General features: G+C 44.8%; 1 protein-coding gene across 6 annotated transcripts in view; it reads right to left on the reverse strand.

Annotated features, from left to right (window-relative positions):
• HSF2BP (heat shock transcription factor 2 binding protein) overlaps window positions 1-27615 on the reverse strand; it is an 83152-nt gene that overhangs the window by 38449 nt on the left and 17088 nt on the right. For all 6 annotated transcript variants that reach the window (XM_073804561.1, XM_073804558.1, XM_033856169.2 and 3 more), the window contains 3 exons: window positions 21055-21204; window positions 19273-19405; window positions 8924-9041 (listed from right to left, as the gene is read on the reverse strand). In XM_073804561.1, the coding sequence (XP_073660662.1) occupies window positions 8924-9041; window positions 19273-19405; window positions 21055-21204 (401 nt within the window). The remainder of the gene's footprint in view (window positions 1-8923; window positions 9042-19272; window positions 19406-21054; window positions 21205-27615) is intronic.

Here is a 27615-nt window from a genome sequence, read left to right on the forward strand (position 1 = left end):
ACCACGGAACGAGGCACAGATTTGGCACTGACCACCTCGGGGGGGCCAGGGTTTAGGAGTCAGGAAGAGCCTGTCAGGACAAACACCAGTTCTCTTCAGGAAAAGGTACCAGAGCCCAGAGCCCACAGCCCATCTCCTGCAGTGTCCTATGTGTGCACAACTGAACATTTAACCAGCAGGGCCGGCGAGGGTGAGGAGAACAAGGCACTTGCTTTGGATGCAAATAAAAGGGGTGCCAAAAAAGCTTAGTAACCAAGGTTTTTAAAATATATTGTAAAGCAACTTTTAAAAATCAGAACTACTGCAACAATTCCATAATAAGCAATATATCAAAATTTAAAATCGAGATGGGATCAGTAATAGTACTATACCAAAACATACTAGAGCCTCAGGCAAAAGGAAAATCAATAATAGCGATTTAGTCCATTAATAAGGGATCGATTAAATTATGGTACACACATACATGCATGCCATGGAAAATGTTTATTACAGTTTTCTGTTAAAATAGCTGGTTTTGGGCTTCCCTGGTGGCTCAGCGGTTGAGAGTCCGCCTGCCGATGCAGGGGACGCAGGTTCGTGCCCCGGTCCGGGAAGATCCCACGTGCCGCGGAGCGGCTGGGCCCGTGAGCCATGGCCGCTGAGCCTGCACGTCCAGAGCCTGTGCTCCGCAACGGGAGAGGCCACGGCAGTGAGAGGCCCGCGTACCACAAAAAAAAAAAAAAAAAATAGTTGGTTTCCCCACTAAGCTTTGTTTGTCAAAAGCAAGCTCCACGGCTGATTTGTCTTCACAGACACGTAGGCTGGTACAGTACCCGGGACATGGTAAGTGCTCGGGTTCAACATGGAAAGTGAACCAGCTCCCAGCGATTGAGAGCCTCAGCAGGGCAGCGTGCGGAGACGGTCTGTCTCTCCTCCTATTTCCATGGGCATTTTCAAAGTCAAGGCAATGCTGCCGTCCAGGAAGAGAACACCAGACTAGCACCCTTGAGAAGAGTAATGCCCAGGTCTCAAATTACGATTTTCAATCTCGCCACAGGCCACAAAATGAGCCAAAATTACAAATGTTTTCAAGTTTTCCTGACAATTCTTACAGATATCCAAAATCTATGCACTAGTAACCATTTAATGAGTTATTAAGGGATGTTCAAATGTCATATTCATGAGGAAAATTCAACACATTAACGAGAATTTTCTGAGATCTCTAATCCAGGATCTCAAGAAGAGAAAAGTTCAGATCACCAACACAGATAGTTGGAATTCCTCAAAATTCAATGTGTTTCCTATGCTGCTTTCAGGCTACAACAGCAGGAGTGAGTCACTGCAACAGAGATCGCATGGTCCACAGAGCCTAAAATATTCTATGTGGCCCTTTAGAGGAAAGCTTGCCAACTCCTGCTTTAGATAATGAAAAGAAAATAAGCCAATCTTCTCTAGATCTTAAGAGGCAAAGTTAATATCTGGGTGATGACTGAAATATGGGGCAAACTCCAGATAATATGTCTAGTTGAAATTCTTCATTGACTGCTGTTTAACTTTGAGGTGGCAAAAACACAAATTGACAAATGTCTCTAAAATTTCATATTTGGTCACAATCAGCCAACATTAAGAAGCTAAAATGAGGGACTTCCCTGGTGGTCCAATGGGTGACTCTGCGCTCCCAGTGCAGGGGGCCCGGGTTTGATCCGTGGTCGGGAAACTAGATCCTACATGCTGCAACTAAGATTCCGTGGGCCACAACTAAAACCCGGCGCAGCCTAAATAAATAAATATTAAAAAAAAAAAAAGAATCTAAAATGGAACAAAACTAATTGCCATGGCCATGGTGCCGCCTGACCTCGTGTTACTGCCAGGCTACATCTTTCTGAAGACGAAAGAATCCTCCAAGGTCACACCGCGACTTAGCAAACAACAAACCCTGAACCACTTCCTGTTTCTTATGCAAATACTTTCTATTCCAACATTTCCACTCCAACCAAAAGCACTCTGTAGGGCTTCCCTGGTGGCGCAGTGGTTGAGAATCTGCCTGCCGATGCAGGGGACACGGGTTCGTGCCCTGGTCCGGGAAGATCCCACATGCCGCGGAGCAACTAGGCCCGTGAGCCACAACTACTGAGCCTGCGAATCTGGAGCCTGTGCTCTGCAACAGGAGAGGCCGCGATAGTGAGAGGCCAGCGCACCGTGATGAAGAGTGGCCCCCGCTTGCCACAACTGGAGAAAGCCCTCACACAGAAATGAAGACCCAACACGGCCATAAATAAATTAATTAATTAATTAAAAAAAAAAAAAGTATGAGTTCAACATATGCCCTTTAAAAAAAAAAAAGCACTCTGTAAATAATGTATCAAAGTTCCAACTGTCAGGTCAAAAGAGACCGCCCATTCAATTCACTCTTCTGCTACTTCAGTATTAAAAGGAAATGTCATTTCCCAAACTACTGTAGTACTAGGAGTCATTTGTTTCTTCCAATGACAAAAAAGTAGGTAAATTCTGCTTCCCACCATGAACCTAAGCAGAAGATACATTATAAATGGATTCATGGGCTGCAAAAGAGCAATCTCCCCATCTCTGCAGTCTTGAGAATTTGAGAGGCATCTGACGTTGATAATAGGAGGACTGAAAGCAATGCTAAAATAAAGGTAGTAGTAAACTTAAAATGCTACGCAAGTAACTCTCCTTGAATGACGAGGCCCTCTCTCCACCTATATACATGAGGCCTGCGCCTGGAGGCTGAGCGGGCTCTCCTGGTGAGACGTCAGAAAGCCACCCCCCAGACAGTCTGACGTCCAAGGCTGAGGTGCTCAAAGTAAAGGTGATGCGAGTGAGCTACCTTGTTCTTCCTTGTAAAAGAAATTATAAATTGTAACCTAGAAGCAACAAAGAATAAACACACCCAGTACTTCAAAACAAGCCAACCATAAAAATAAACCAAAAGGCATGACTTGTGATGTCTACTGACCTGAAACAAAACCCACAGATCAGTCATCCAAAACTGACTAAAATCTAAATTAGCCAAATTAGCACCATCAAGTAATTTTAAGGAACAAAGAGTAATACAATTCTTAGAGAAGACTGCACATGTTACATGAGAAAGCAGCAATTGGCAGAGCAATACAGTCAGACACTTCAGACCAAATGACGGACGGAAACTCGCAGTTAGAGGTCCACCAATTTTTTTTTTTTTTGCGGTACGCGGGCCTCTCACCGCTGTGGCCTCTCCTGTTGCGGAGCACAGGCTCCTGACGCACAGGCTCAGAGGCCATGGCTCACGGGCCCAGCCGCTCCGCGGCATGTGGGATCTTCCTGGACGGGGGCACGAACCCGTGTCCCCTGCAACAGCAGGCGAACTCTCAACCACTACACCACCAGGGAAGCCCCCCACCAATTTTTAAAGAGGATATAGTAACTGACTAGTGAACATGCTTGTTTTAGACTCGGACCCCCTCCCCAGTCAAGTCAGAGCTTAAAAATCTGTGGCCTGTATGTGCCATACGCAATCCTAATCAAGTACCTTAGATTAATTTTTATCTACTACTTAACAGAGAAGACACACAAAAAGACAACACGACACCCACCTCCCTGGTGAAGAAAGAAACCTCCTCACCATAGTCAAATCCCCTTCATGAACTCCGTCTGAACTCGGACTTCAGGCAGGTGGGAACCACTATCTCATTTGCTACGGGAGAGAGGTGTGCATCTCCATGTACCTTTACAGCAAATATACAGAGCCTGACGGTCCTGTCCTCCACACTTGTATCAGCAGCGCATACCGCAGTAATCTTCCCCACCACCGCCAGAGGTCTGTCCGTGTTGATCTGCATAGCTCAAACGTATTTTCACTGATGCGTCCCAACATACTGATCACAATTTATTTCTCTATTCTCCAGCTGACAGAGGTTTAGGTCAGTTCCTAGTGCGTGCTGTAACAAACACAGCTGCTATGACATTTCTGCACACGTGTCCTGGGGTTTATGGGTAGAACTTTCCCTGGAGTAAGTATGCAGAAGTGGGTTACCTGTCCCAGGCCTGTGTCAATAGGACTGGTAAAATCCTAATGAAGGATGGGCAATGAGACAAAGTTAATGAGAAAGTTAAGTGCAAAAGAAACCAGGGAGAATTTAAAAGGCTGGAAGTAATCCTAACTCCTGAAATCCAGATCTCCGATGAGAAACAAAAATTGTGTTTGTCCAGCTCTTACTGAGCGTCAAGGAGAACGGCAACACCAGTGTCACACGACAGCAGTGGGGAAACAAGCCACAACCAGGAGTTTCTGAGGGTCCATCGTACCAGGCTCAAGGCCAGCACGACACCTGGTGGCCCTCAGAATCCCAAGATCAGGGTACAACCCCAGACACGCACAGAAACTGCCTGTACCAGACGCTCTGTGCGCCAGGCTGATGCCCCGTGGTTGGAGGTGGAAGGAAAAGGACCGATGCTGGTGAGGATGGGGAATCTCCGGACACTTCACACCCCGAGTGCTGGCTAAGTAAGAAGAAATGCACAGAGAAGAGGTGGACAAGAGCCCCTGCCAGGCAGCACTGACTTCCCTAGCCTTGGCAGACGGAGCCTGGCCTAGGGCCGGCCTGGGGTTGCCCACAGCCCTATCAAGCGGCCATATGGAGCAGACACCTGAGAGGCTGATGTGAATGTTAAAAATTACCAACAGAGAACACAGACCTGGTTGGTGTAGCAAGAAGGTCATCCCCTTGAAGATACGGAAGCCAAGGCTTGCAAGATACACCACCACAGCAAGCAGCACCCCAGCCCTCCTGCTGGCAGCAGAAAGCACCTTGAGAGGCCCTCAGGGCCAGATATTGGAAGTGTCTAGATTTGGAGAGTTTAAAAAGGGTCTTCCAAAACAAAAGGCAGATAAACTGGAGCTATCGAGAAATTAAATGGCTGAGAAGACATAACCCTGAAAGAACTCACAGAGGCCAAGTCACAACAATGCCCCACTTGTCACCAAAGAGGTGGCCCTGGGGCCCCTCGGTAGAATCAAGTCTGTTATAAAGGGCCACTAACCCCAAGGGCCCATGGGGACTTCAAGGGAAGCAAAAGGAACAGGGCAACATAAGCCAGCCCTTCATTCTGGGAAAACGTGTCATGTCGTGGAAAATCCAAAGCCACCCAAATCCTAGCAGAGCTGGAAATGCTCTGATATGGACCCTAGGGCGCCGCTGAAGGTGATCACAGCACAGCTGGGAGAAAGTCAGCTGAAAAGGAGCCAGTGGAAGGGAGAACTTGGAAATGCCTAAGCAGGAGATGACAGCTAATTGAGCAAAATCCCAGAGGGCAACTAATCAAAAGCACAGCTAATCAAAGCCAGAGGTGGAAACCCCAAAAGGCCACATGAGAGAAGAAAGTGAGGGTGAGAGGGTATACACAAGTGAGGCAGAGAGACGAGAAAGCTCAGGCCCACAGGCCTCGGCTCTCCCTGGGGAGCAGGAAGGAGAGCCACCTGCTGGGATAAGTGCCCCTGCCCCACAGAGGGCCGAAGAGCAGCGCAGGGGTCGGAGTCACAGAGAGAGTCTGAGTCTGACCCGGCCACGGTGGAGATGAAAGTGGCACCGATAAGGATGCAGAGGAGGGTTCCAGGGGGACTCAGGACCAGGTGAGGGTGAAACGGCATGACTCTGTGCATCTGAAACCTTCTCCTCAAGCATCACCACAGCTAGGAAAGGAGAAGGTGGATGGCCGGTCCAAGGTCAGAGCATCAGGAGATGGTGGTGAGGGTCCAGGTTAGCTGGACGGAGGGGAGGCCATGGAGGAAAGAGAAGCAGTAAGCAGCAGGAGTCTCAGCGAGGTTCGGGGAGTGATGGGAGGAGGGAGCTGAGCAAGAGAGCATGTGTCTAAGGACCACGACGGGCTCTCCACCTCAGAGGCTGGAAACCCACGTGATGATAAACCCAGGGCCCTCTGTATGCTGTTGTAATAATGAACGTGTGTCATAATGTATCTGTCCAAATCCCCTGAATGGACAACACCCAGAGTAAACTCTTAGGTAAACTATGGTCTTTGGGTGACTGACATGCCAAAGTAGGTTCACCCTCGGTAGAAAATGTCCCATTCTGGTGAGTGACGGTGATAACAGGGAAGGCTACGCATGGGGCGTGGGGGGGACAGGGGTATATGGGAAATCTTTGCATCTTCCTCTCAGTTTTGTTGTGAAGCTACAACTGCTCTAAATAATTATTTGTAAAAACCCCCATCTCTGGGTCTGAGGCACCCAAGCTGCTGAAAATGGGCAGCCTTTGACCATGACGGTGGCGAGGAAAGCAAAACCCCCAAGAAAAAGGCAAACTACAGTCAAGGTGTGGAGAGGCCAAACGGAACAGGAGGTTTGCTCGCAGTACAGGAAGGGTCCTAGCTCTGGAGGACTCAGGCTGGACGCTAGCAGCGATGGAGAAAGTGGGTATACAGTGGGCATATCAGAAGGCGGCCACAGAGAACGGAGCGGCAAGACCTGCCTCAGGCCGCTTTGCACAGGGATCCCAAGATGGGTCTGAGGCTGACAGCCCGCACACGGCTGTGCTTGGGGGTCAGATGGAAAACTGTCAAGTAAGCAAGTAAATGTCTCTGCAGGTGGATTGGGAAGAAGACCAGAATTTTAAGAACCACCAAACCAAGAGTTTACCACTCAGCCCCCAAACCCAGGGTGGCACGAACCACACAGAGAGAGCACCAGGAGAAGCCCTCTGCTCAGGCTCGAGGAGTAGCAGCGGGATCTCGCAGCAGTGACCGTGCTGGCAATGGGAGTCCTCGGGTAACTCAAACTCTGTGGAAAGGAAATGTGATCCTCTGAACTCCTGCTTCTTGCCCTGGACTGGGCCTAGCTGCAGAAACATGTGACCTCAGGGCATATAAAACCTCAGCATTGGGCTTCCCTGGTGGCGCAGTGGTTGAGAGTCCGCCTGCTGATGCGGGGGACATGGGTTTGTGCCCCGGTCCGGGAAGATCCCACATGCCGCGGAGCGGCTGGGCCCGTGAGCCATGGCCGCTGAGTCTGCGCGTCCGGAGCCTGTGCTCGCAACGGGAGAGGCCACAACAGTGAGAGGCCCGCGTACCGCAAAAAAAAAAAAAAAAAGGCTCAGGAATGTGACCCCACAAGGTCGTCTACAGACTCCTGGCCTCACCCCAAGCTATGCATGTGTGGATCTGATCATAAACAGCATATCTAAGACTCTGAAAACTAAAATATCGACTATCATCCAGGTCCCAAACAGGGACATACATGAGGGGCAGAGCACCAGGAGACGATGGTGAGGGATCAGCCTCACAGCAACAGCACTGCAAAAGCTTCTTAAAAATGGAACTGAAAGGAGTTCCCTGGTGGCCTAGTGGTTAGGATTCAGCACGTTCACTGCCGTGGCCAGGGTTCAGTCCCTGGTCAGGGAACTGAGATCCCAAAAGCTGTGCAACATGGCCAAAAAAAAAAAAAAAAGGAACTGACATGGAAGCCACAAACAGAGAAGGCTCGTCAGAACTTGTGACCTGAACCCAACCAGGCTGACCGCTGCTGAAACAAAACATCAACACCTCCCATAAGATTTAAGCAAGACCCAGGGTCTCAAAACATAATATTCAAATGTCCACAATACAACCCCAAAATTACTCAGCCTACAAAGAAACAGGAAAAATCCCAACTCACGTGGGGCAAGACAACCAAGAGATTCCAAGGCCAAGATGACACAGATGTGAGAAGTATCTTACAAAGACTTAGAGAAGCTATTTAATGAAGTGCTCAAGAACTAAAAGCAAACACTTGAAATAAATGGTGTGGTAGCAGAATCCTAAAATGGGTCAACGTTTCCTGCCCTAATCCCCGAGACCGATATATAACACCCCGGTCACATTAAGTTGCCTGGTCAAGGCAGTGAGACTCTGCAGATACAATTAAGGTTACTAATCAGCTGACTCTGAGTTAATCAAAAGGGAGTTTATCCAGTTATGCCAAATATAAACCCGTGACCCCATCAAAAACTGAGCTGGGCTTCCCTGGTGGCGCAGTGGTTGAGAGTCTGCCTGCCGATGAAGGGGACACGGGTTCGTGCCCCGGTCTGGGAAGATCCCACATGTCGCAGAGCGGCTGGGCCTGTGAGCCATGGCCGCTGAGCCTGCGCGTCCGGAGCCTGTGCTCGCAACGGGAGAGGCCACAACAGTGAGAGGCCCATGTACCGCAAAAAAAAACAACAAAAAAAAAACAGTGAGTTTTCTCTGGCGGGCAAAAGAGGAGGAAATCCAAGAGGTTCTGAAGTGTAAGAAAGGTTCGGCAAGCTGTTGTGACTTGAAGATGGGGTGAGGTTACGTGATAAGGAATTCAGTCAGCCCTGGAAGCTAAACGTGGCCCCGCCTGACAGCCAGCAAGGAAACAGGGACCAGAGTCCTATCAACGCAGGGAGTTGGATTCTTCCAGCAACCTGGATGTACGTGGAAGAGATTCTTGTGCAGAGCCTCTGGAAAGGAGCCTTGCCTGGACAACCCTTGATTTGGGCCACTTGAGACCCTGTAGGTAGCCCAACCAAGCCCACTCAGACCTCTGACCTACAGACCTTGAAGGAGGTGTTGTTTCAGCCAGTAAGTCTGTGGTAATTTGTTAAGCACCAGTGGAAAATAAGTCCGGATCCTGGCTCCTGGAAGTGGGGTGCTGTCAAAACCATCACCTATTCTAAGTTCACCCTGAAGTTCACCCATGATAGCATCTGGGACTCAGTGATTGCCCTAAGGTGGGAACATTCCTTTTGTTTATATTATTTTCCTAAAATAGTATTGAATAGAGAGTGTATCCCTTAATTCTCCGGGAAATTTGTTTCTTCTATTTTTTAGAGCTACAGTCAAATTAAGTGCATTTGCTTGAAAAAGGGGCCCAATCAGCAAATTCTAACTACTATGTAAATAAACATGAACTTTTAAATATCATCCACCGTACACTTTGAGTTTGGTGCACTGTCCCGGCTTCAAGTCTCCCAGAAGCTGCAGTATGGTGTCCAAGAGCACCCGACTTGAGTTAACCAGGAATTCACGACCACTTGCTACGGCAGCTACATCTGCAACATAAAGATGAAACAAAGCGTCAAAAGTCTGTCCAAGATAGAGGATGTGTTGCTGTCCTTCTCCTAGCAGACTTAATGAACACACAGAATGGTTATCCACAGAGCTAACAGCCCAGACAGGGTAACTGACAACCACAGCCGTTACTAAAACGGTGAGTGACGTCCGCTGTGATTAGCAAATGCCTCAGTAGTGGAACAGAGCACTGGGTCTAAATACGTCTGCAGCCTGAGCACAGCACAGCAAGTGGACACCAGGCTCCAGAATACTGGATTAAACAGCTATGGGCTGTCAGGGTCCAAACAGAAGGTAGGGGCTGATTATTTATCTGGGACCAAGGACACTAAAATCCACTTTCAACCCTGGGAGTGAAATCCTAATGACTCTAAACCAGAATACCAAACAGATCATGAGGTCAAGAGAGAATACAAAAACTGATTCCAAAAAGAAATTTTTCTAAATTGTACATCCTGCTGTGGGTCAGCAAGTATCACATTTCTTCATGCTTGAGGCCCCACAGAACCAGCATGGGGACCAGACCAAGTCACTACACGGACTCCCATGGACACCGCTGCAGATAACACTGGCTCCATCACATTCCCAAATACCCGTGAGGACACGTCAGTGATCCAGAATATTTATGTATGTGTCGGTAAGATTTTTCTTTAGCTAGGTCTAACAATAAAGCATGATTCAAAGTGACTAAAATTTCTAACCCAAATGAGCCGGCCAGGGTGGAGACAAGAAGGGCAGCAGCATCCTCGTTCTCCTGACTTCAGTGGAAATGCTTCCAGTAATTCACAGTTAAGTGAATCTCCAGCAGAGATCCTCTACAAGTTTAAGGAAGTGTTCTTCTATTTTTAGTTTGCTAATAACTATCGAGAATGGAAGATTAATTTTATCACTGATTTGTTCTGCTTTGATTAACGGTAACCTAATGGCAGAATATAAAATTTCATCTATGCTACCAGAACAACTTTATGAAATCAGATCCTGGACATTCCTATTTATTTTTGTTTATCTGAGCTGAGGAGGATCAAAAGAGATATATTAAAGTTTCCTAAACCTAACAGATTTTTCTTCCCATTTCTGCTTGTCCTTCCAGCACTTTTTGCCTCTTTCCTTGCATTGGTGCTATTTGGTATATAATTTCATGACAGCTATAACTTTACTGAAGACAGGACCCTTAACTGATACAAATGTAACCTTCTGTGTTCAATGAATTTGAACCTGATGACTCTATTTTCTACCATATGAAACACTCTAGTTTTACTAAAGAAATACTTGGGGGGTATGAAGCATTTGGCATCATAAACTCAAAGTCATTTTAAGGTAGTTTTTTGGGGAAGACATTCTTCATGTTATGACTACATACGGGAACTCCCCAGTGAAACATACATTCTAGCTACATACTTTAGTAGTTTCCAGAGACGACATCCCAGCAAACCACGGCTCTTGTTTGCAGACCTTGGGTTGTTCCTGCCCTAAGACTCCAGTGTGACCAGCAGAATGCAGCGCAGCTGCTGCATGACTTTCAAGGCAAGATAGAAAGAGCCTGGCAGCTTCCACCTCCGTCTCTCGCCACTTGCTCTAGGAGCCCTGGGTCGCTAGGAAAGAAATCTGACTCTCCTGAGGCTGCCGTGATGCAGACTACAGAAAAAGCACACAGTTGGAGAAGCCTGGGACTACACTAGGATAGGAAGATGTCCCACTAGCCCCCAGCTGTTCCATCCCTCAGCAATTTGAGTCACCCCAGCTGAGGCCCCAGACAGCAGAGTAGCAGCAAATCCTCGCTGCCAAGCCCTGAGAAAGTTGCAGGTTCCGGAGCAAAATAAATGACTACCGTTGTTTAAAGACAAAGGTTGGGGGCAGTTTGTTACCTAGCAACAGATAACAGGAACATCACTAATATATCACTGAAGAAAAAAAGTACCCTGTATCAGAGCAGGAAACAACACCCAACAGAACACAACAAATGTACTGGTAACTGAAGTCCCCTATCATGTATCCAGTATTATAATAGCAAATGCCAATGCTGCATTCCAAGCAAACTATGAAGTAAAATAAACGTGAATAAATTCCTGCTCAGATAGCTCCAGTATTTGTCAGTCTGTCTGGGATGCTGATGAGTCAACCATAGGACTACAAAGGATTGCTGGTTTAATTTTCTGTTAAAATGTACTTTTTTTTCCCTAGGTTCATTTTTCTTTAAAGTTTATAAATATTTCTAGAAGTTACCATAGTAATTATATAATTTAAGGAATGAAACTAGTGTGAATTATGTATGCTGATAAAAAATATAAAGAGCTGAGGCAGATTATGTCTGATAGTTTTGCTTTAGGTTGTAACAATTCTGTCTTATTTTCGACAATAGAAATAATAATAAGGTACTGGCATAATGACAGTCATACAGATCAATGGTAGAACTGAGAGACCAGAAATAGACACTCAAATTTATGATCAACTGAGTTTCAAGAAGGGGATCAGGACAATTGAATGGAGAAAGGATAAAAAAGTAATCTTTTTAACAAAGGGTGCTAGGACAACTGAATATTCACATGCAAAGAAATAAAAACTGGACCCCTACCTCACACCATACATAAAAATTAACTCAAAATAGATCAAAGACCTAAATGTATAAGCTAAAATTATAAAACTCTTAGAAGAAAACACAGGAGTAAATCTTCATGTCTTTGAATTAGACAATGGTTTCTTAGATATGACAACAAAAACACAAGCAACTAAAGAAAAAACACACTGGATATCATCAAAAATTAAAACTTTTTTGCCTAAAAAGACACTCTCAAGAAAGTGAAAAGACAACTACAGAATGAGAAAAGTTTTATATGCCTGATAAGGGACTGGTATCTAGAATATACAAAGAACTCTTATAACTCAATAATAAAAAGACAAATGACAATTTTTTTAACATCTTTATTGGAGTATAACTGCTTTACAATGGTGTGTTAGTTTCTGCTGTATAACAAAGTGAATCAGTTATACATATACATATGTCCCCATATCTCCTCCCTCTTGCATCTCCCTCCCTCCCACCCTCCCTAGCCCACCCCTCCAGGCGGTCACAGAGCACTGAGCTGATCTCCCTGTGCTATGCGGCTGCTTCCCACTAGCTATCTATTTTACATTTGGTAGTGTATATATGTCCATGCCACTCTCTCACTTTGTCACAGCTTACTCTTCCCCCCTCCCCGTGTCCTCAAGTCCATGCTCTAGTAGATCTGTGTCTTTACTCCCGTCTTGCCCCTAGGTTCTTCATGACCATTTTTTTTTTTTTTTAGATTCCATATATATGTGTTAGCATACAGTATTTGTCTTTCTCTTTCTGACTTACTTCACTCTGTATGACAGACTCTAGGTCCATCCACCTCACTACAAATAACTCAATTTCGTTTCTTTTTATGGCTGAGTAATATTCCACTGTATATATGTGCCACATCTTCTTTATCCATTCATCTGTCAATGGACACTTAGGTTGCTTCCATGTCCTGGCTATTGTAAATAGAGCTGCAATGAACACTTTGGTACATGACTCTTTTTGAATTATGGTTTTCTCAGGGGATATGCCCAGTAGTGGGATTGCTGGGTCGTATGGTAGTTCTGTTTTTAGTTTTTTAAGGAACCTCCATACTGTTCTCCATAGTGGCTGTATCAGACAATTTTTTTTCTTTTTATTTGGTTGCACTGGGTCTTATTTGCAGCTCGCAGGCTCATTAGTTGCGGCTCACCAGCTCCTTAGTTGCAGCACGCGGGCTCCTTAGTTATGGCATGTGAACTCTTAGTTGCAGCATGCATGTGGGATCTAGTTCCCTGACCAGGAATTGAACCCAGGCCCCCTGCATTGGGAGCGGGGAGTCTTACCCACTGCACCACCAGGGAAGTCCCTCAAATGACTTAATTTTGAAATGGGCAAAGGACTTGAATAGACATTTCTCCAAAGAAGATACACAAATGGCCAATGAATACATGAAAAGATGCTCAATATCATTAGCCATCAGGGATATGCAAATCAAAACCATGACAAAGTACTACTTCATACCCACTAGGGATGGCTATAACCAAAAAACAACTTTAAAGTGTTGGCAAGTATGTGGAGAAGCCTCATGCACTGCTGGTGAGAATGTAAAACGGTGCAGCCACTGTCACAAAATGGTCTGACAGTTCCTCAGATGCTAAAAGCCATATCATACGACCCAGCAATTCCACTCCCAGCTGTATAGCCAAGAGCAATGAAAACATATATCTACACAAAAACTTTTACACAAATTTTCACAGCATCATTATTTATAATAACCAAAAAGTAGAAACAACCCAAATGTCCATCGATTGATGAATGGATAAATGTGGCATAGCCAAACAATGGAATATTATTCAGCCATAGAAAGGAATGAAGTACTGGTACATGGTACGACATGGACACCTTGAAAACACTATGCTAAATGAAAGAAGCCAGTCACAAAGGACCCCATGTTATATGGTCCCAGTATATGAAATGTCCAGCACAGGCGAATCCATAGAGACAAAAAGTAGATTGGCTGCCTAAAGCTAGAAGAATGGCAGGATTGGGGAATGATGGCTGAGGCGAGCGGAGCTTCTCTTCGGGTGATGAAAATGTTTAAACATTGACTGTGGAGACGGATGCACAATTATATGAACGTACTAAAGCCATCAAATTACATACTTTAAGTTGGCAAATTGTATGGTATATTTTTATCTCAATAAAGCTGTTAAAAAGTAAATATAGTGATAATAACAGTGGGGATATGACTGTCATGTTCAGTGGATTACTCAGTCTCTACTGCTCATCCTGGACCTGTTCTCTATAAACTGCTCTTCTGAAGCACTCACACTACATCACGTTTTTTGAAAGAAACATAAGAAAGTTTCCTCTATGAATACTGTGACTGACTTACTGTTTGGTTTTTGTTTCTTTGCATTTGCTGTGGTACTTTCTTATCAAGTCAGTGATTTGGCTGTCAGGGTGGGGGAGTGGGCCAAAGGCCATGGGTAACCTCAGTCTGGAAACCGCCTCTGTACACTATGTATGGAAACCCCCTTAGAGCTGGAGGGAATGCCCAGGCCCGCTGGGAAGTGGCTCCCAGAAGCCAGTTTCTCTCCCACTTACGTGACCTGGCTTCTGTGGTGAGAAGTCAGGCTAGAGAGAAACACCCTGTAACCTGAGGGCCAGCTGAGAGGGGTGAGTCTACTGTCCTTCCCTGTTTGCTGCTGTCAGTCTGCAGTGTCAACGTGACTCCCGGGAAGTGTTCCCATACCGCTTATAACCTCCTTGCGCTTTCACCTGCCAAACCTGCCTCACCAGGCTGGATAAGTTTCCACCATGGAGTGAGCATGCTCTGACTGTTAGGACACCCAGTCACAGAAAAAATCAAGGGCAAGGCCTATGGTGACAGAGTGCCACTGCCAGCCAAAGGCTATCACCTGTCGACCCACTATGAAGGAAACAGCTCCAAGCAGAACCCCCAACTTTCCTACGGCTCATCTACAAGCATAATTCCTGTTCTTTCCATTTGTTCACATTCTTTCCCTTAACATGCAACTGCACTCTCAGGAAAGAAAGACTCCCAGCATCTTTTGCTTCTCCCAACCTGTAACTGTGACTCTGAGACCATTATCAGAAAGATACTCCTCCCTTCTCTGGGACACAGCCCCTGCAAAGTTTAATGGACAGATGTTTATTTTGTAAATGGAACAGATAAAGAAAAGGCACTACAGAAGGATAATTTTTAGAAGTCCCAGAAAATTCTCCTATACACAAATTAGAGCCGATCTGAATATTATTTGCCCATATACTATGTAAGATTCAAGAAATAACCAAAGAATTAACTATAGTCCCAGAATCCTGGTTCTATGGACAGAGTTAAACAACTGGGGCAAAAGCCAAAAGACTCCAGATGATTCTTCTCATCTTTACCTCATCTTCTCTAGAGCTAAAGCCACGGAAGGCCATAGGCCACCAATGACCAGCTTAATAGAAAAAGGACTAGTAATTCCTTGTACCAGCCCCACAATCGCTTAATGCTACCTGCTTAAAAAAAACTCTAATGGTTGAGGATGTGGATTTGTCCAAAATCCGTGAACAATTCCTCTTCTCCGTCCTGCCTGGAGCCGCTTCTCTACAGGAACAGATTAATGCTCAGGTCTCTTTAGTGTCACATTCTATAAAATTGGCCGATTTACTTGCCTTCACCTAGAAAAAACAACAATTCACCCTGAAAGTCATGTCCCCAGGGATTCACTGAAGTTCTATCCTGCTTCTTTCAAGTCTTAATTCCAGATCTTAAGGATACAGTGGAGTTCTTTGTGGGGTCCTTCTGATCCAACACATACGTAACCTCCTCTTACATTCCGTTAGTCTGGAAAACTCTAAGGCTGACTGTGTTTATCTCCTCACTGAGGTTGCTAAGAAGGGAGATGAGCTTCCAAAGAAACACTCCAATTCCCCAAAACAACAGCTCATTATCTAGGCCATACTCTGGCAACTGAAGGAAGGGCATTATCTAAGGAAAGATTACACAGTAACCCAAATTATCCAAGACAAACCACTGACAGACGATGAAGAGAATTTCTGTGATTAACTGGATATGGTAGATGACAGATACCAAGTTCTCCTGAATTGGCAAGACCAGTTATACGACTAGACTAAATCAAACATGCCAGAAGCATGCCCAGGGGACAGAGAAGCCAAAACAGCCTTCAGCAATCTCAAAATCTCTCTCAACAATTGCCTCTAACATCCAGGAGTATCATAAACCTTTCTGTCTCTGTACATGATGGGTTAAGGCGGTGCTCTAGGGCAGTGGTCTCCAAGTGGCAAGGGAGGATGATTTTGCCCCCAGGACACAACTGGCAACATCTGGAGACATTCTCAGTTGTCACAACTGGGGGTTGCTTCTGGCCTCTAACGGGTAGATTCTAGGGATGTTTCTGAACTCCTACAATGCACAGAACACTCCCCATAACACAGAATTCTACTGCCGAGGCTGAGAAGCTCTGCTCTAGGGACATTAACTCAATGACACGGCACACACCAAAGACCCACTGCCGCTCAGAGCCTGTCACCTGATCCAGGAGGCAAGGCTCACAGCCCCCTTTTCTCAAAGCAGCCGCACAAGTCCAGGGCTGGGGCAGACCTTAGTCATCATCTGGGGTCTAAGACTCTTTTCTCAGAAGATGAAGCTGAGGGTCACAGAGTCAAGAACACAGGGCTGGCCAGTGGTAGAAGCAGAACTGGACACTGGGCCTCAATCCCGCCCACCCTCCGCACTGCTCCCCTGAGGTGGAGGAGCCAGGAGCAGTGCTGCTTGCTGACCCAGGGCGCTCTGCTGTCAACTCTGTGGGACTGTTACGTCCACAAAAGATAAGCTGGATCCAGTCCTGCCATAAATTATCAACAATCAAGAAGTAATCTGGGGGAGCTCCCTGGCGGTCCCGTGGTTAGGACTCGGTGCTTTCACTGCCAGGGTCTGGGTTCCATCCTGGTCGGGGAACTAAGATCCTGCAAGCCACGCAGTGTGGCAAAAAAGAAAAAAAAAAAAGGTAATTTTGATTCTGTAATCATTACCTAACATTGTTTGAATGAAGAAACCCAGAATTAAGAGGCAACGAGTGCAATTATGACTTTCAAATAGTCAAAAAGTAGTTCGAAAAATAAGTTTTCCACTTGCAAGCTAAGCAAGTCAATCTTCACAGGGCTGTGATAATAATTTGCCATCTTCTTTTAAGTTCTATATCTGTCCACTTATAAAAGTTGTTGGAGGGACTTCCCTGGTGGCACAGTGGCTAAGAATCCACCTGCCAACGCAGGGGACGGGGGTTCGAGCCCTGGTCTGGGAAGATCCCACATGCCGTGGACCAACTAAGCCCGTGCGCCACAACTACTGAGCCTGCACTCTAGAGCCTGCGAGCCACAACTACTGAGCCTGTGTGCCACAACTACTGAAGCCTGTGTGCCTACAGCCCGAGCTCTGCAACAAGAGAAGCCACCACAATGAGAAGCCCGCGCACCACAACGAAGAGCGGACCCCACTCGCCGCAACTAGAGAAAGCCTGCACGTAGCAATGAAGACCCAACAACAAAGACCCAATGCAGCCATAAATAAATAAATAAATAAATAAATATTTTACAAAGGAGTTGTTGGAAACAATCGCATCCCCATGTCAAACAGGACCTTGGTTTACAATGTGTTACCACTTCACCATAGCTCAGTAACATTCACAAAATGTGTAAGGTAGTCAGAGCAGGTATTACTGTTCCACTTCGCAGATAAGGAAAATAAAGTCCAGAGAATTTACATCCTGGGAAGTGGACTAGCTGGGCCTGAAAATTATACTATTTTAATCTATTATTAAGAACAGTGACTATGGATGAGTAAGAAATTTCATAATTTCAATGTTTAAACAAATCCTTGACATCCAGTTTTTGCTTAGGATACAGTAAACTGAAAAGAGCTACACCTCCATTCTTTAAAAGGGGCAGTTTAGATAATTCAAAAACTCACAACTTATCTCGAACACATCAGAGTTGAGGCTGAAGGTCAACCAACTGATATGAAAAATAAGAAAAGGCAGGTGCTGCAAGGAGAGCTGTGAGGCAAGCACTTGCTCACCTGTGGCAGGCGCTGGAGGCCAGATAAGCCAGCCAGAAAACTCAGCTAAGAGGTGTAGCAAATTGCCAGGCGAGCGGCTGCCTGGGCTGCTGGCGGGCAGAGGGGTTGGCTACAAAAGGAAGGGGAGGGCAGATGGGGAGATGAGGCGGAGGTAGTGGAACTGTTCCAGGTCTTCACTGTGGTGGTGACATGACTGCATGCACTCGTCAAAACTCACAGGACTGCAAAAAGGTGAGAAAAAAACTGTGATGGGTGAGTTTACCATAGGTAAACTTAAAAGAAGAATCGTTGTTTTAGAAGGCAGAGGATCTATCTGACGGCTAACCAAGGTGTCTGCTGTACTGCCTACTCCCCGTGGGACAGAGTCTTGGTATCTGACACGCATAAGGCCCCAACGCCTCTGCAGAGCAGCACGAACATAGTACGTAATCATCCCTTACGATTCACCAGCGCGTAAGGGGAATGTGGACACGCCCACGACCAGGCAGGGAAAAACAAAGCCAGGTTGAGCTTGTCTGCTGGGCAACAGGCTGGCAATTCAAGCAGCTCAAACTCACAACTCAGCAGAATGAAAAGTCACATACATCATAGACCTTTGAGGTCACCTGCAAATAGCAGAACATCTAACCATCAAATCTGCAAATACCTTCTGCTAAAAAAGAGACCTTAAAGGAATATTGAAAGGTGGAGCAGTGCAAGCCTCCACCAGCTGAAGGCACTATGACGAAAGTGCATTCTGCAGTCCTCCAGCGGATAAAGTGCCGGGCTAAATCAGGACTGGCTGAACACCGTCCGGGTCTCAACCTCTGCCCCAGAAGAATAGCACCAGTTTCTAAGGGATTATGAAGAAATCATCTACATGAGATCTACTTCGTGAGGATTTCAGTAGATGAAGAAATGTAACATTTCCCCTCTCATTAACAGCAGAGAACAGCATAGCATACAGCAGAGATGAAAAAGCAATGTAAAAAAGTAAGTCATAGCTCTATATTTAACTATTTCATTGACTTAGAACAAAAAGCCTTAATACTCCCTAGTATATACCACCTCCTACTATTTGAAGATATTCGTGTTAATTATATAGCCACCTGGCTTTATCCTTTACAGCAGTTTTGCCACAGAATTCAATCTAACTATAATCTTTGGGAAAATTTTACTAAAGAGACAATTTAGGGTTTTGGAATTCTTTAGTTGCAACACCAAAACAACAGCAAGAGTTTAACTTAAGCTCTGCTTAAGGCTTTTACTTTAGCTAGACATTAGTAAATGATGATGATTCCAAACAAGTAGCTAAACTTACAGTTTTGACTTCTGTCCACGTAGAGAACTGACCAGAATGTGCAAACTCACCCTGTGCTCCTAAGACTACTCGTTGCTACTCACCGATACCTATCAGAATCACCTGGAGTAATGTTCCACAACATACACCTGGTCCCTACCCCCAATTTACCGAGTCAGATTCTCCAGGGCAGGAGCCTATTTGAAATGTTCCTGAGAGGTGTTTATGCACACACACCCCGACTGTGATCACTGCTCTGGAACTCACTTCTGAAAGTCACTACGTTTGAAGAGAATTACTCACTTGTTACGATTCCAGCCAAAGCAAAAACAAACTGATTTTCATCAGAATCCAGCTCCTTGACATCCCCATCCAGTGACTTCACAAAACTCTCCATTGTTTGACCAGTGATGTTGAAAAACTTCAAAGCTTTACCCTGAAAGTTCAGAAATGGAAATGTCACACCCTTTCACAAATACCAGTAGGAAAACACTTTCAAAGTGCAGGACACAGAGGAAAGACTCTGGTTTTAATTACAGAAGCAATATTTTTAAATCTATTCCCTCATTAAAACTTCCCAATGAAAAGATCAGAAAAAAAGAGGTTTGGGGCATGTAGAAAAATTACCCTGAAGACTGATATAGTAAAATACATGAGGGAAACAGTTCAAATTTATACAATGATAGAAGTACTGGGTTGAATTCACCCAAAAACATACTAGAAATATAGTAGAAAAATATGTTCTCTATTCTAGGCATGAAACCAGAGGTTTTCAAACCTTTGGCAGAAATTGTTTTTCAAATAAAATCTTAACTGAAACCACAACATGTAAAAGACAGCAACAGGCTCATCTGACAGTTTCAGTCTTCATTACTTGGCTCCCAGAACCTTGAAAGCACTTCCTTGGAGGGGGCAGGGTTCTAAGGAATAGTTTGAAAAGCAATGCACTTACACATGTCACAAGGGACCTGCATGGGGTGATATCAATATCCTAAGACTGGACTGTGGGGATGATTACACACCTCCAAAAATTAGCTAGAAAGCACTAAATCGTACACTTACAAATAAGTGAATTTTATGACACGTAAGTTATACCTTAAGAAAGCTCGGTAAACTTTAAAATACATTTAGTCCCTCCACTGTTTTTATTTCTGCAAATGGTGAGTAACATACCACTGGCCTCCCGCCAACCATCCGCCCCTGACGGATGGTTTGCCATTCAGGACCACTCGATTCTCCCAGAGTCAGATAACAGTCCTCCCGGGCTCCTTCTGTCCTCTCCGCCAGGGACACCACCCTGTCACAAGTCCTGCCTCACCCACACAGCTCTCCACTTCCCATCCCCTATTCTACTGGGGGGCGGCCTTCCACCTTCCACGCAGTCTTACTGGCCAGTCTCCACACCCACAACCCCACCCTCCCTCCATCCTCACCCACTGTCAGGTTGAGCTGCCCACATTCCCCTCCTGTCCTATCACGTTTTCAATCAAAAAGCCTTGAGGAATCCCATCCTAGCACCCACTGGACAGATCATCAACCACACTGACCCTCCACCCTGTGTCAGGCGACCCACACACCGTCCCTATGTCTCACTCCAGGTCTCTGACTGCTCTACTTCTCCCCTCCTGAGGGACCCTCTGCACTTCCTGCCACTGCTGCCTGTGCAAGTTAATCAAGGTTCATTTAAAATCTCTCTTCCTCTGTGAAGTTCCTTGATGTCTGTGTGCACTCACATGCTATTAACATATAACATTCAGGCAATTAAATATTATATTACCCCTGGAATAACACACGTAAAGGCACTTTAAACTTTGTTAAATGCATATAATGTCAAGTAATAATACTGAAGTGGAACTATCTCCACAAACACCATACAGATTCTGGGAGAGAAGGGATCTTATTTCATTCATCTTACATATCCCCCAGAGACCAGTTACTGGGGGCCCTACACAGATGGTATTCCAAAACTATCTGATGAACAAAAGAAATGGATCTAGTCTGTAGGCGCCTTAATAGCTGCACTGCGTCCTCTAAGTTGCACAAGCACGACTCAACAATGCCCTGACGGCCCGCGGGCGTGCTTACTCCTCCCAGGATGGCTCTGACCACCTCCTCACTGCTGGAGACGCCCCACAAAATGGTGCAGGCCGCTGCGCCCATTCCCGTGCAGTACTCTGCCTGCTGCAGGAGCTGCTGCTTTGCTTCATTCAGCTGCTGTCGGAGAGCCAGCTTCTCCTGAAATCGGAACAAAATAAAATCAGAAAAATGCACAGCATTCAACCTCAAAATCCCTCTATTGTGTTTCCTCTTTCAAAGGTATTTTTAAAGAAAAGAAATGCACATAGAATATAGTAAACAGTTGGTAAATGTAAACTAGCCCTTAGAGAGGCATAATGCATAAGTTTTTTAAAAACTTCAGAGGCAAAAATAACAGCCACAGAAAAGAACATACTACCGCATTAGAGTTTATAAACACTGCCAAAGACTTGAATTCATCTTCTCTGAAGTAAGACGGATGATGAGGCATTTCAGGTCCCACGTGGCTGTACCCAGGACAGCACCAACTAGGACACCCGAAGAAAGTAACAAGCCAACACAGCAGTCCCCACACAGAGCAGTATTTCTAATAAAGGTGCCTGCCGCTGCCAAGCGGCTCACTCCACTATAAAAATGCCATGTGACACAGCCAAGACCAGGCAGGAAAGACAGGAGCAGAGGCAGGAGAGGAGTGAGAAGGAAGGGCCTCCCTGGCGTGCCCTGAACCAGCAAGCTAAGCACCAGCGGAACAAGAAGACGGAGGCCAGGCAAGATTTCTCAGCCTCCCACCAGCACTGGGCTTCTGAAGCCAGGGCTCTTAACAAGTGAACTGTCCCGCTGATGTCACCTCTGACCACACAAGCACTCCTAAAGGTTCACCTACAGGTGGGTCTTGGGTGATGTGGGGCTTCCTGCCCATCCCATCTGTCAACACCAGTTTCACTATTCCTTGTTACCTGAAGTTCCCTTAAAAGATGAGAGCATTTCCTTACTTAATAATAGATAAACTCAAAAATACAAAAACCTGGTACTTCCCTGGTGGCACAGTGGTTAAGAATCTGCCTGCCAACGCAAGGGACCTGGGTTCAAGCCCTGGTCCGGGGAGATCCCACATGCCGCAGAGCAGCTAAGCCCGTGTACCACAACTACTGAGCCTGCGCTCTAGAGCCCGCCAGCCACAACTACTAAGCCCTCGTGCCACAACTACTGAGCCTGCGTGCCTAGAGCCCGTGCTCCGCAACAAGAGAAGCCACCGTAATGCGAAGCCCGCGCACCGCAACGAAGAGTAGCCCCCGCTCACCGCAACTAGAGAAAGCCTGCACGCAGCAACGAAGACCCAATGCAGCCAAAAATAAACTAATTAATTTTTTAAAAAAGAGAGATCTATCCCTCTCCTGTAACCGTGCCTATGGCCTTAAAAAAAAAAATACAAAAACCTAACTTCATTTATACCGAAGTAAAATTAGCTCAATAGCCCACCAAGTTAAAGCATATGAGATGTTTTAGCTTTTTCTTCTACAGAGGTGAGTGCAGGAAAATTAAAGTAGAGGGGGCTTTTCGCCTAGTGGAGAAAAGGGAGCAGCGGACCACAAATCGAACTCTGTTGACTTTGTAACTTGGCCTAGGGTGGCATTCATATCTACCTGGGGACAATGCATTTGGTAATCAGAGCTTCATACATATAGTCACATTTACTTTAGGAGAAAAGTGGTCACTGAGCCTATGACACATGCTAATACTGCTTTACATGATTTATTAACTCTGGGTTTCTAATATCTGGCTTCATCACAACAGTTGCCTAGATTCCTAGATTTGCGCTTCAGCCACTCAAGCCAAGGTGACATATGCAAAAACTGTATCACAGCATTTCCTTCAGAATTCTGGCTTTTCTCACAGTTGAAGCAGGCTGCATTCTGATTAGTCCGGTTACGGGGGCTCTTCTCTAAGATCAACAAGAACTGTTGAGAGTAACCGTCAGAACTGTCTTCTATGATCACATTTGGTGGTTACAGGCAGAAACGCCCTGACACAGGGCTGCACAAACAGTACAATAATATCAAGAGGAACTCAAAGAAAATAATTCCATTCACAATAACACCAAAAATGAGAATATACTTAGGAACAAATTTAAGAAAATTAGTTCAAGCCCTGTACAGTAAAAACTACGAAGCATTATTGAGAAAAAGTAAAGATCCGAATAAATGGAAGGAGTCACCATGCTCAAGGCTTGGAAGATTCAACATTGGTAAGAGGGTAGTTTTCCCCAAACTGATCTACAGATTCAACACAATCCCTATCAAAATTTCAGCAGGCTTATTTGCACAAAGTGATCATCTGATTCTAAAATTCATATGGAAATGCAAAAATACAAGTTTGAAAAAGAAAAGCAATGTTAGAGGACTAACACCACCTGATTTAAAAACAAAACAAAACAAATCTACAGAAATCAAACCGCTGCGGTAACGGCATAAGGATAAACACACAGATCAATGAAACACTGACACGTGTGGCAGCTGAGTTTTTAAAAGCTGCCAAGGCAATTCAAGGGAAAAAGTAGTATTTTCAGCAAATGATGCTGAAACAACTGGATATTCGTACATGAAAAAAAACCCTCAAAATGAGTCACAGACCTAAATGTAAAATTCCTAGAAGAAAACCTCTGTGACCTTGCGTTAGGCAAATGTTTATTAGATATCACAACAAAATCATACCATTAAAAAATTAAAACCATTAAAAAATTATAAATTGATGGGAATTCCCTGGTGGTCCAGTGGTTAGGACTCAGTGCCTTCACTGCCAGCATCCGGGAGCTAAGATCCCGCAAGCAGCACAGTGCAGCCAAAGAAAAAAAAATTATAAATTGAACTTCATCAAAATTTAAAACTTTTACTCTTCAAAAGACACAAGTAAGAAGGTAGAAAGACAAGCCATGGACTAAAAGAAAATATTTCTATATCTAAAAAAAAGACTTGTATGAAGAATATATAAAGAACTCCTACAACTCAAAAATAAGACAAATTAAATTAAAAATAGGCAGGACTTCCCTGGTGGCGCAGTGGCTAAGAATCCGCCTGCCAATGCAGGGAAAACAGGTTTGAGCCCTGGTCTGGGAAGATCCCACATGCCACGGAGCAACTAGGCCCGTGTACCACAACTACTGAAGCCCGCACGCCTAGAGCCCGTGCTTTGCAACAAGGCACCACAATGAGTGGCCCCCGCTCGCTGCAACTAGAGAAAGCCCGCACGCAGCAACGAAGACCCAACTCAGACAAAGAAAATTTTTTTTAAAAAGGCAAAAGATTTAAATAAACATTTAACCAAAGAAAATAATATGAATGGATAATAAACACACGAGAAAATGTTCAAGAAAATTAGTCTTGAGGAAAATGCAAATTAAAACCACAATGAGATACCATTACACCCACTAAAATGGCTAAAATCTAAAAGACCAAAAATACCATGGACAATCATAGGCGAAAAAAAAAAAGAAAAGAAAAAGAAAATAATGAGCCTCAACGTTAAGTTCACATCTTATACAAAAATTAACTCAAAACGAATCACAAACAAAATACATAAAAATATAAAACTGTTAGGAAAAAAAACAGGAGAAAATCTTTGGGACCTAGGGTTAGGTGAAAAGTTCGTAGACATAACACAAAAAGTACAATCCATAAAAACAAAAATCAACAAGTTGAACTTCATCCAAATTTAAAACTTCTGCTCTGTGAAAGACCCCATGAGAAAGAAGAAAAGACAAGCCACACACTGGGAGAAAATATCTGCAAACCATATATCCAATAAAGGACTTTTATCTAGAATACATTAAGAACACTTTAAATTTAACAGTTAAAAAAAATCCAACTAGAAAATGGGCAAAAGACACAAACAGATATTGCACAGGAGAGAATATATAGACAACAAATAAGTACATGAAAAGATGTTCAACATCATTAGCCAACAGGGAAATGCGAATCACTACAACACATCTATCAGAACAGCTAAAATAAAAAACAGTGAGAACACCATATGCTGATTAGGGTGTGGAGGAAGTGACTCGCTCATGCTTTGCTGGTGAGAATGTAAAAGGGTACAGCCACTCTGGAAAACAATTTGGTAATTTCTTACAAAACTAAACATGCACCTGACACGGAACCCGGCAATCGCACTCTAGGGCATTTATCCCAGAGTAATGAAAACATATATTCACACAAAAACCTATACACACATGTTCACAATAGCAAAAAAAAAGGAAACAACCCAAATGTCCTTCAATGGGAGACTATTTAAACTGTGATATTTCCATACCCTGGGATGCTGTGCAGCGATCAAAAGAAGCAAACCATTAATACATGCAACAGCTTGGAAGGATCTGAGTGCAAAAAGTCAGCATCAAAAGGTTATAGGCTGAATTAGCCCATTTCTATGGCATTCTTGAAATAAGAGAATTAGACAGATACCGTGCGGCAACTGTATACATCAGTGGCTGCCAGGAGGCAGGCGTGGGGAAGCGGCTGGGCATGGGTGCACCGGGGTAGCGCGACGGGGTCTCTGTGGTGATGCAACGGTGCTGTGTGTTGAGCGCGGAGGTGAGTTCATGAATCTACACGTGATAAAACTGCACAGAACTATGCTCACACACGTAAGCAAGTGCAGGCAAAACTGGTGAACTTCAAACCAGTCTAGGTAAAACTGCTGAAACCTGCACAAGCACTGTGGGTGGCCCCGACGTCAGCCTCCTGGTCTCCCTAAACTGTAGCTGTGAAAGCTATTTACCACTGGAGGAAGCTGGGGAAAGGGTATTGGGCTTCCCTGGACTTTCTGCAACTTTCTGTGAATCTATAATTATTTCAAAAACTGTCTTAACTAAAACACAAACTGGTTCGGGTGACAGTTGTACAACTGCATAAATCTACTAAAAATTATCAAACTAGACTTTTACAACAGATGAATTCTATGGTATACAAAATACACCTCAATAAAGCTGTATTTTAAAAAGAAACAATAATCAAACTCTGATATATTTACCTAAAGCGAATACTCATACATAACAGGGTAGCAAGCACAAAATTTTAAAGATTCCTGTAAAATCTTTGTGTAGTTCATTTCTGATTATGGTAACTGAACTATCAGTTAATTTTTCTTTAAAAACTTTCCTGAAATAATATACAATGTTTGCAACAACTTCCCATTTATCATCACAAAAGCAACTCTTTCCTAACAAATTAGAAATAAAGATAATGAAAAAATAGCAGTCCATATTTAAGTTAGTTTACTGACTATGAAAGATGCTGCCCTAAGAAAACACACAGAGAGGATGAAGCCATAGGTAAGCCGGGGAAACATGGCTCCTTAGAGAGGCGCTGTGACGGGCGCATCAACGGGCGCCGTTGCAGACAACGGGCGCTGTGACTCTGCCCGTTGTCTGCAACAAGTCCACGCGCACGGGGAAGCAGGCCAGGCACTAAATGCTGTGGCAGCAGAGACGCTGCGGAAGGCCTCAGCTAACCCTACAGCAGCAGCACAGCCCTTCAGTAGTAACTCAGACATCCTCCAACAGCTCCACTGGCGCTTTCTTCTCTTGAGTTCAAAGGCTGCTATTGCCAGGACTCTCCCGGCCCACCCCTCAGATCACAACAAGGCCCAACTAGGCCCAAACTGACCCCATTAGACTGTCACTGAGGAAACACCTCAACGGAGGGCACGAACCAAGCTTTTCTTGTCCCAGTGACGAACCTCTAGAAGGTTAGGCGCTGCTTCTCACCCAGCATCTCCTTTACAATTTTGATTCCACACTTTGTTTTCTGAGCTTTCCTTACATGCTGGATTCAGTGATGTCTGCCTTCTCCTTAATGACTTTTACCCCACCTGAAGTACTTACTAGCAATACTGTAATTTAGTATCTAGCCCTGGATTCTTTCCTAGTTCCTCGACTCTAAAGTAAGCTTCCAGAGTCCAGCCTCACGATCTGTACAGACCTGGGCAGAAAAGGCCACAGGAAAGGGAACTGCCAGTTCCCTACAGCAGGAAGAGACAGGGCCTTGTCACAGCAAACTTGCAGGGGCTCCAACCTGTGTTAAATTGGCGGGACTATTAAGCAGGAGACTTAACTGGAAATAGGTAATGGTTTAACCTAAAAGATTCCCACATCTGAACTAAGGTCGAAGTGTCTGGGCAATAACATGCTGATGGTCTGACGCTACTTCACCACAGCCATTCCCTCCTCGATTCTGGCACCTTCCCTGAGTGCCTTATTTTTAAGCCTTACATCTAAAATGCCAGCCAAACATGCATTTTCTCCTATGCTTATCAATTTAAAATATAGGAAGTCTAAGATTCTGCCCAATTTGGGCTTCAACTTAACAAGGACGTCTTGGTATTTTAAGGAGTACAGAACCAATGGATTGCATTGTTCCCATTTATCAAATTGCTTCTTGCCTGCTGGTCAACTTCCTTCAGACAATGAAACTTTTAGGTCCAGACAAATTAACCATGCGTCCACCTTAGTGTATCATGATCTGAACAGAACATGACTGAGCTAGAATTTCAGCTTTCAGTGTGTGACACTCAACCTAACTCAGTTTTGAGACTAAAACTCTTTCCCTGGTCTTC

The sequence above is a fragment of the Tursiops truncatus genome, chromosome 4 (genome assembly GCF_011762595.2).
Source record: "Tursiops truncatus isolate mTurTru1 chromosome 4, mTurTru1.mat.Y, whole genome shotgun sequence".
In the NCBI taxonomy this organism is placed as follows: domain Eukaryota; kingdom Metazoa; phylum Chordata; class Mammalia; order Artiodactyla; family Delphinidae; genus Tursiops; species Tursiops truncatus.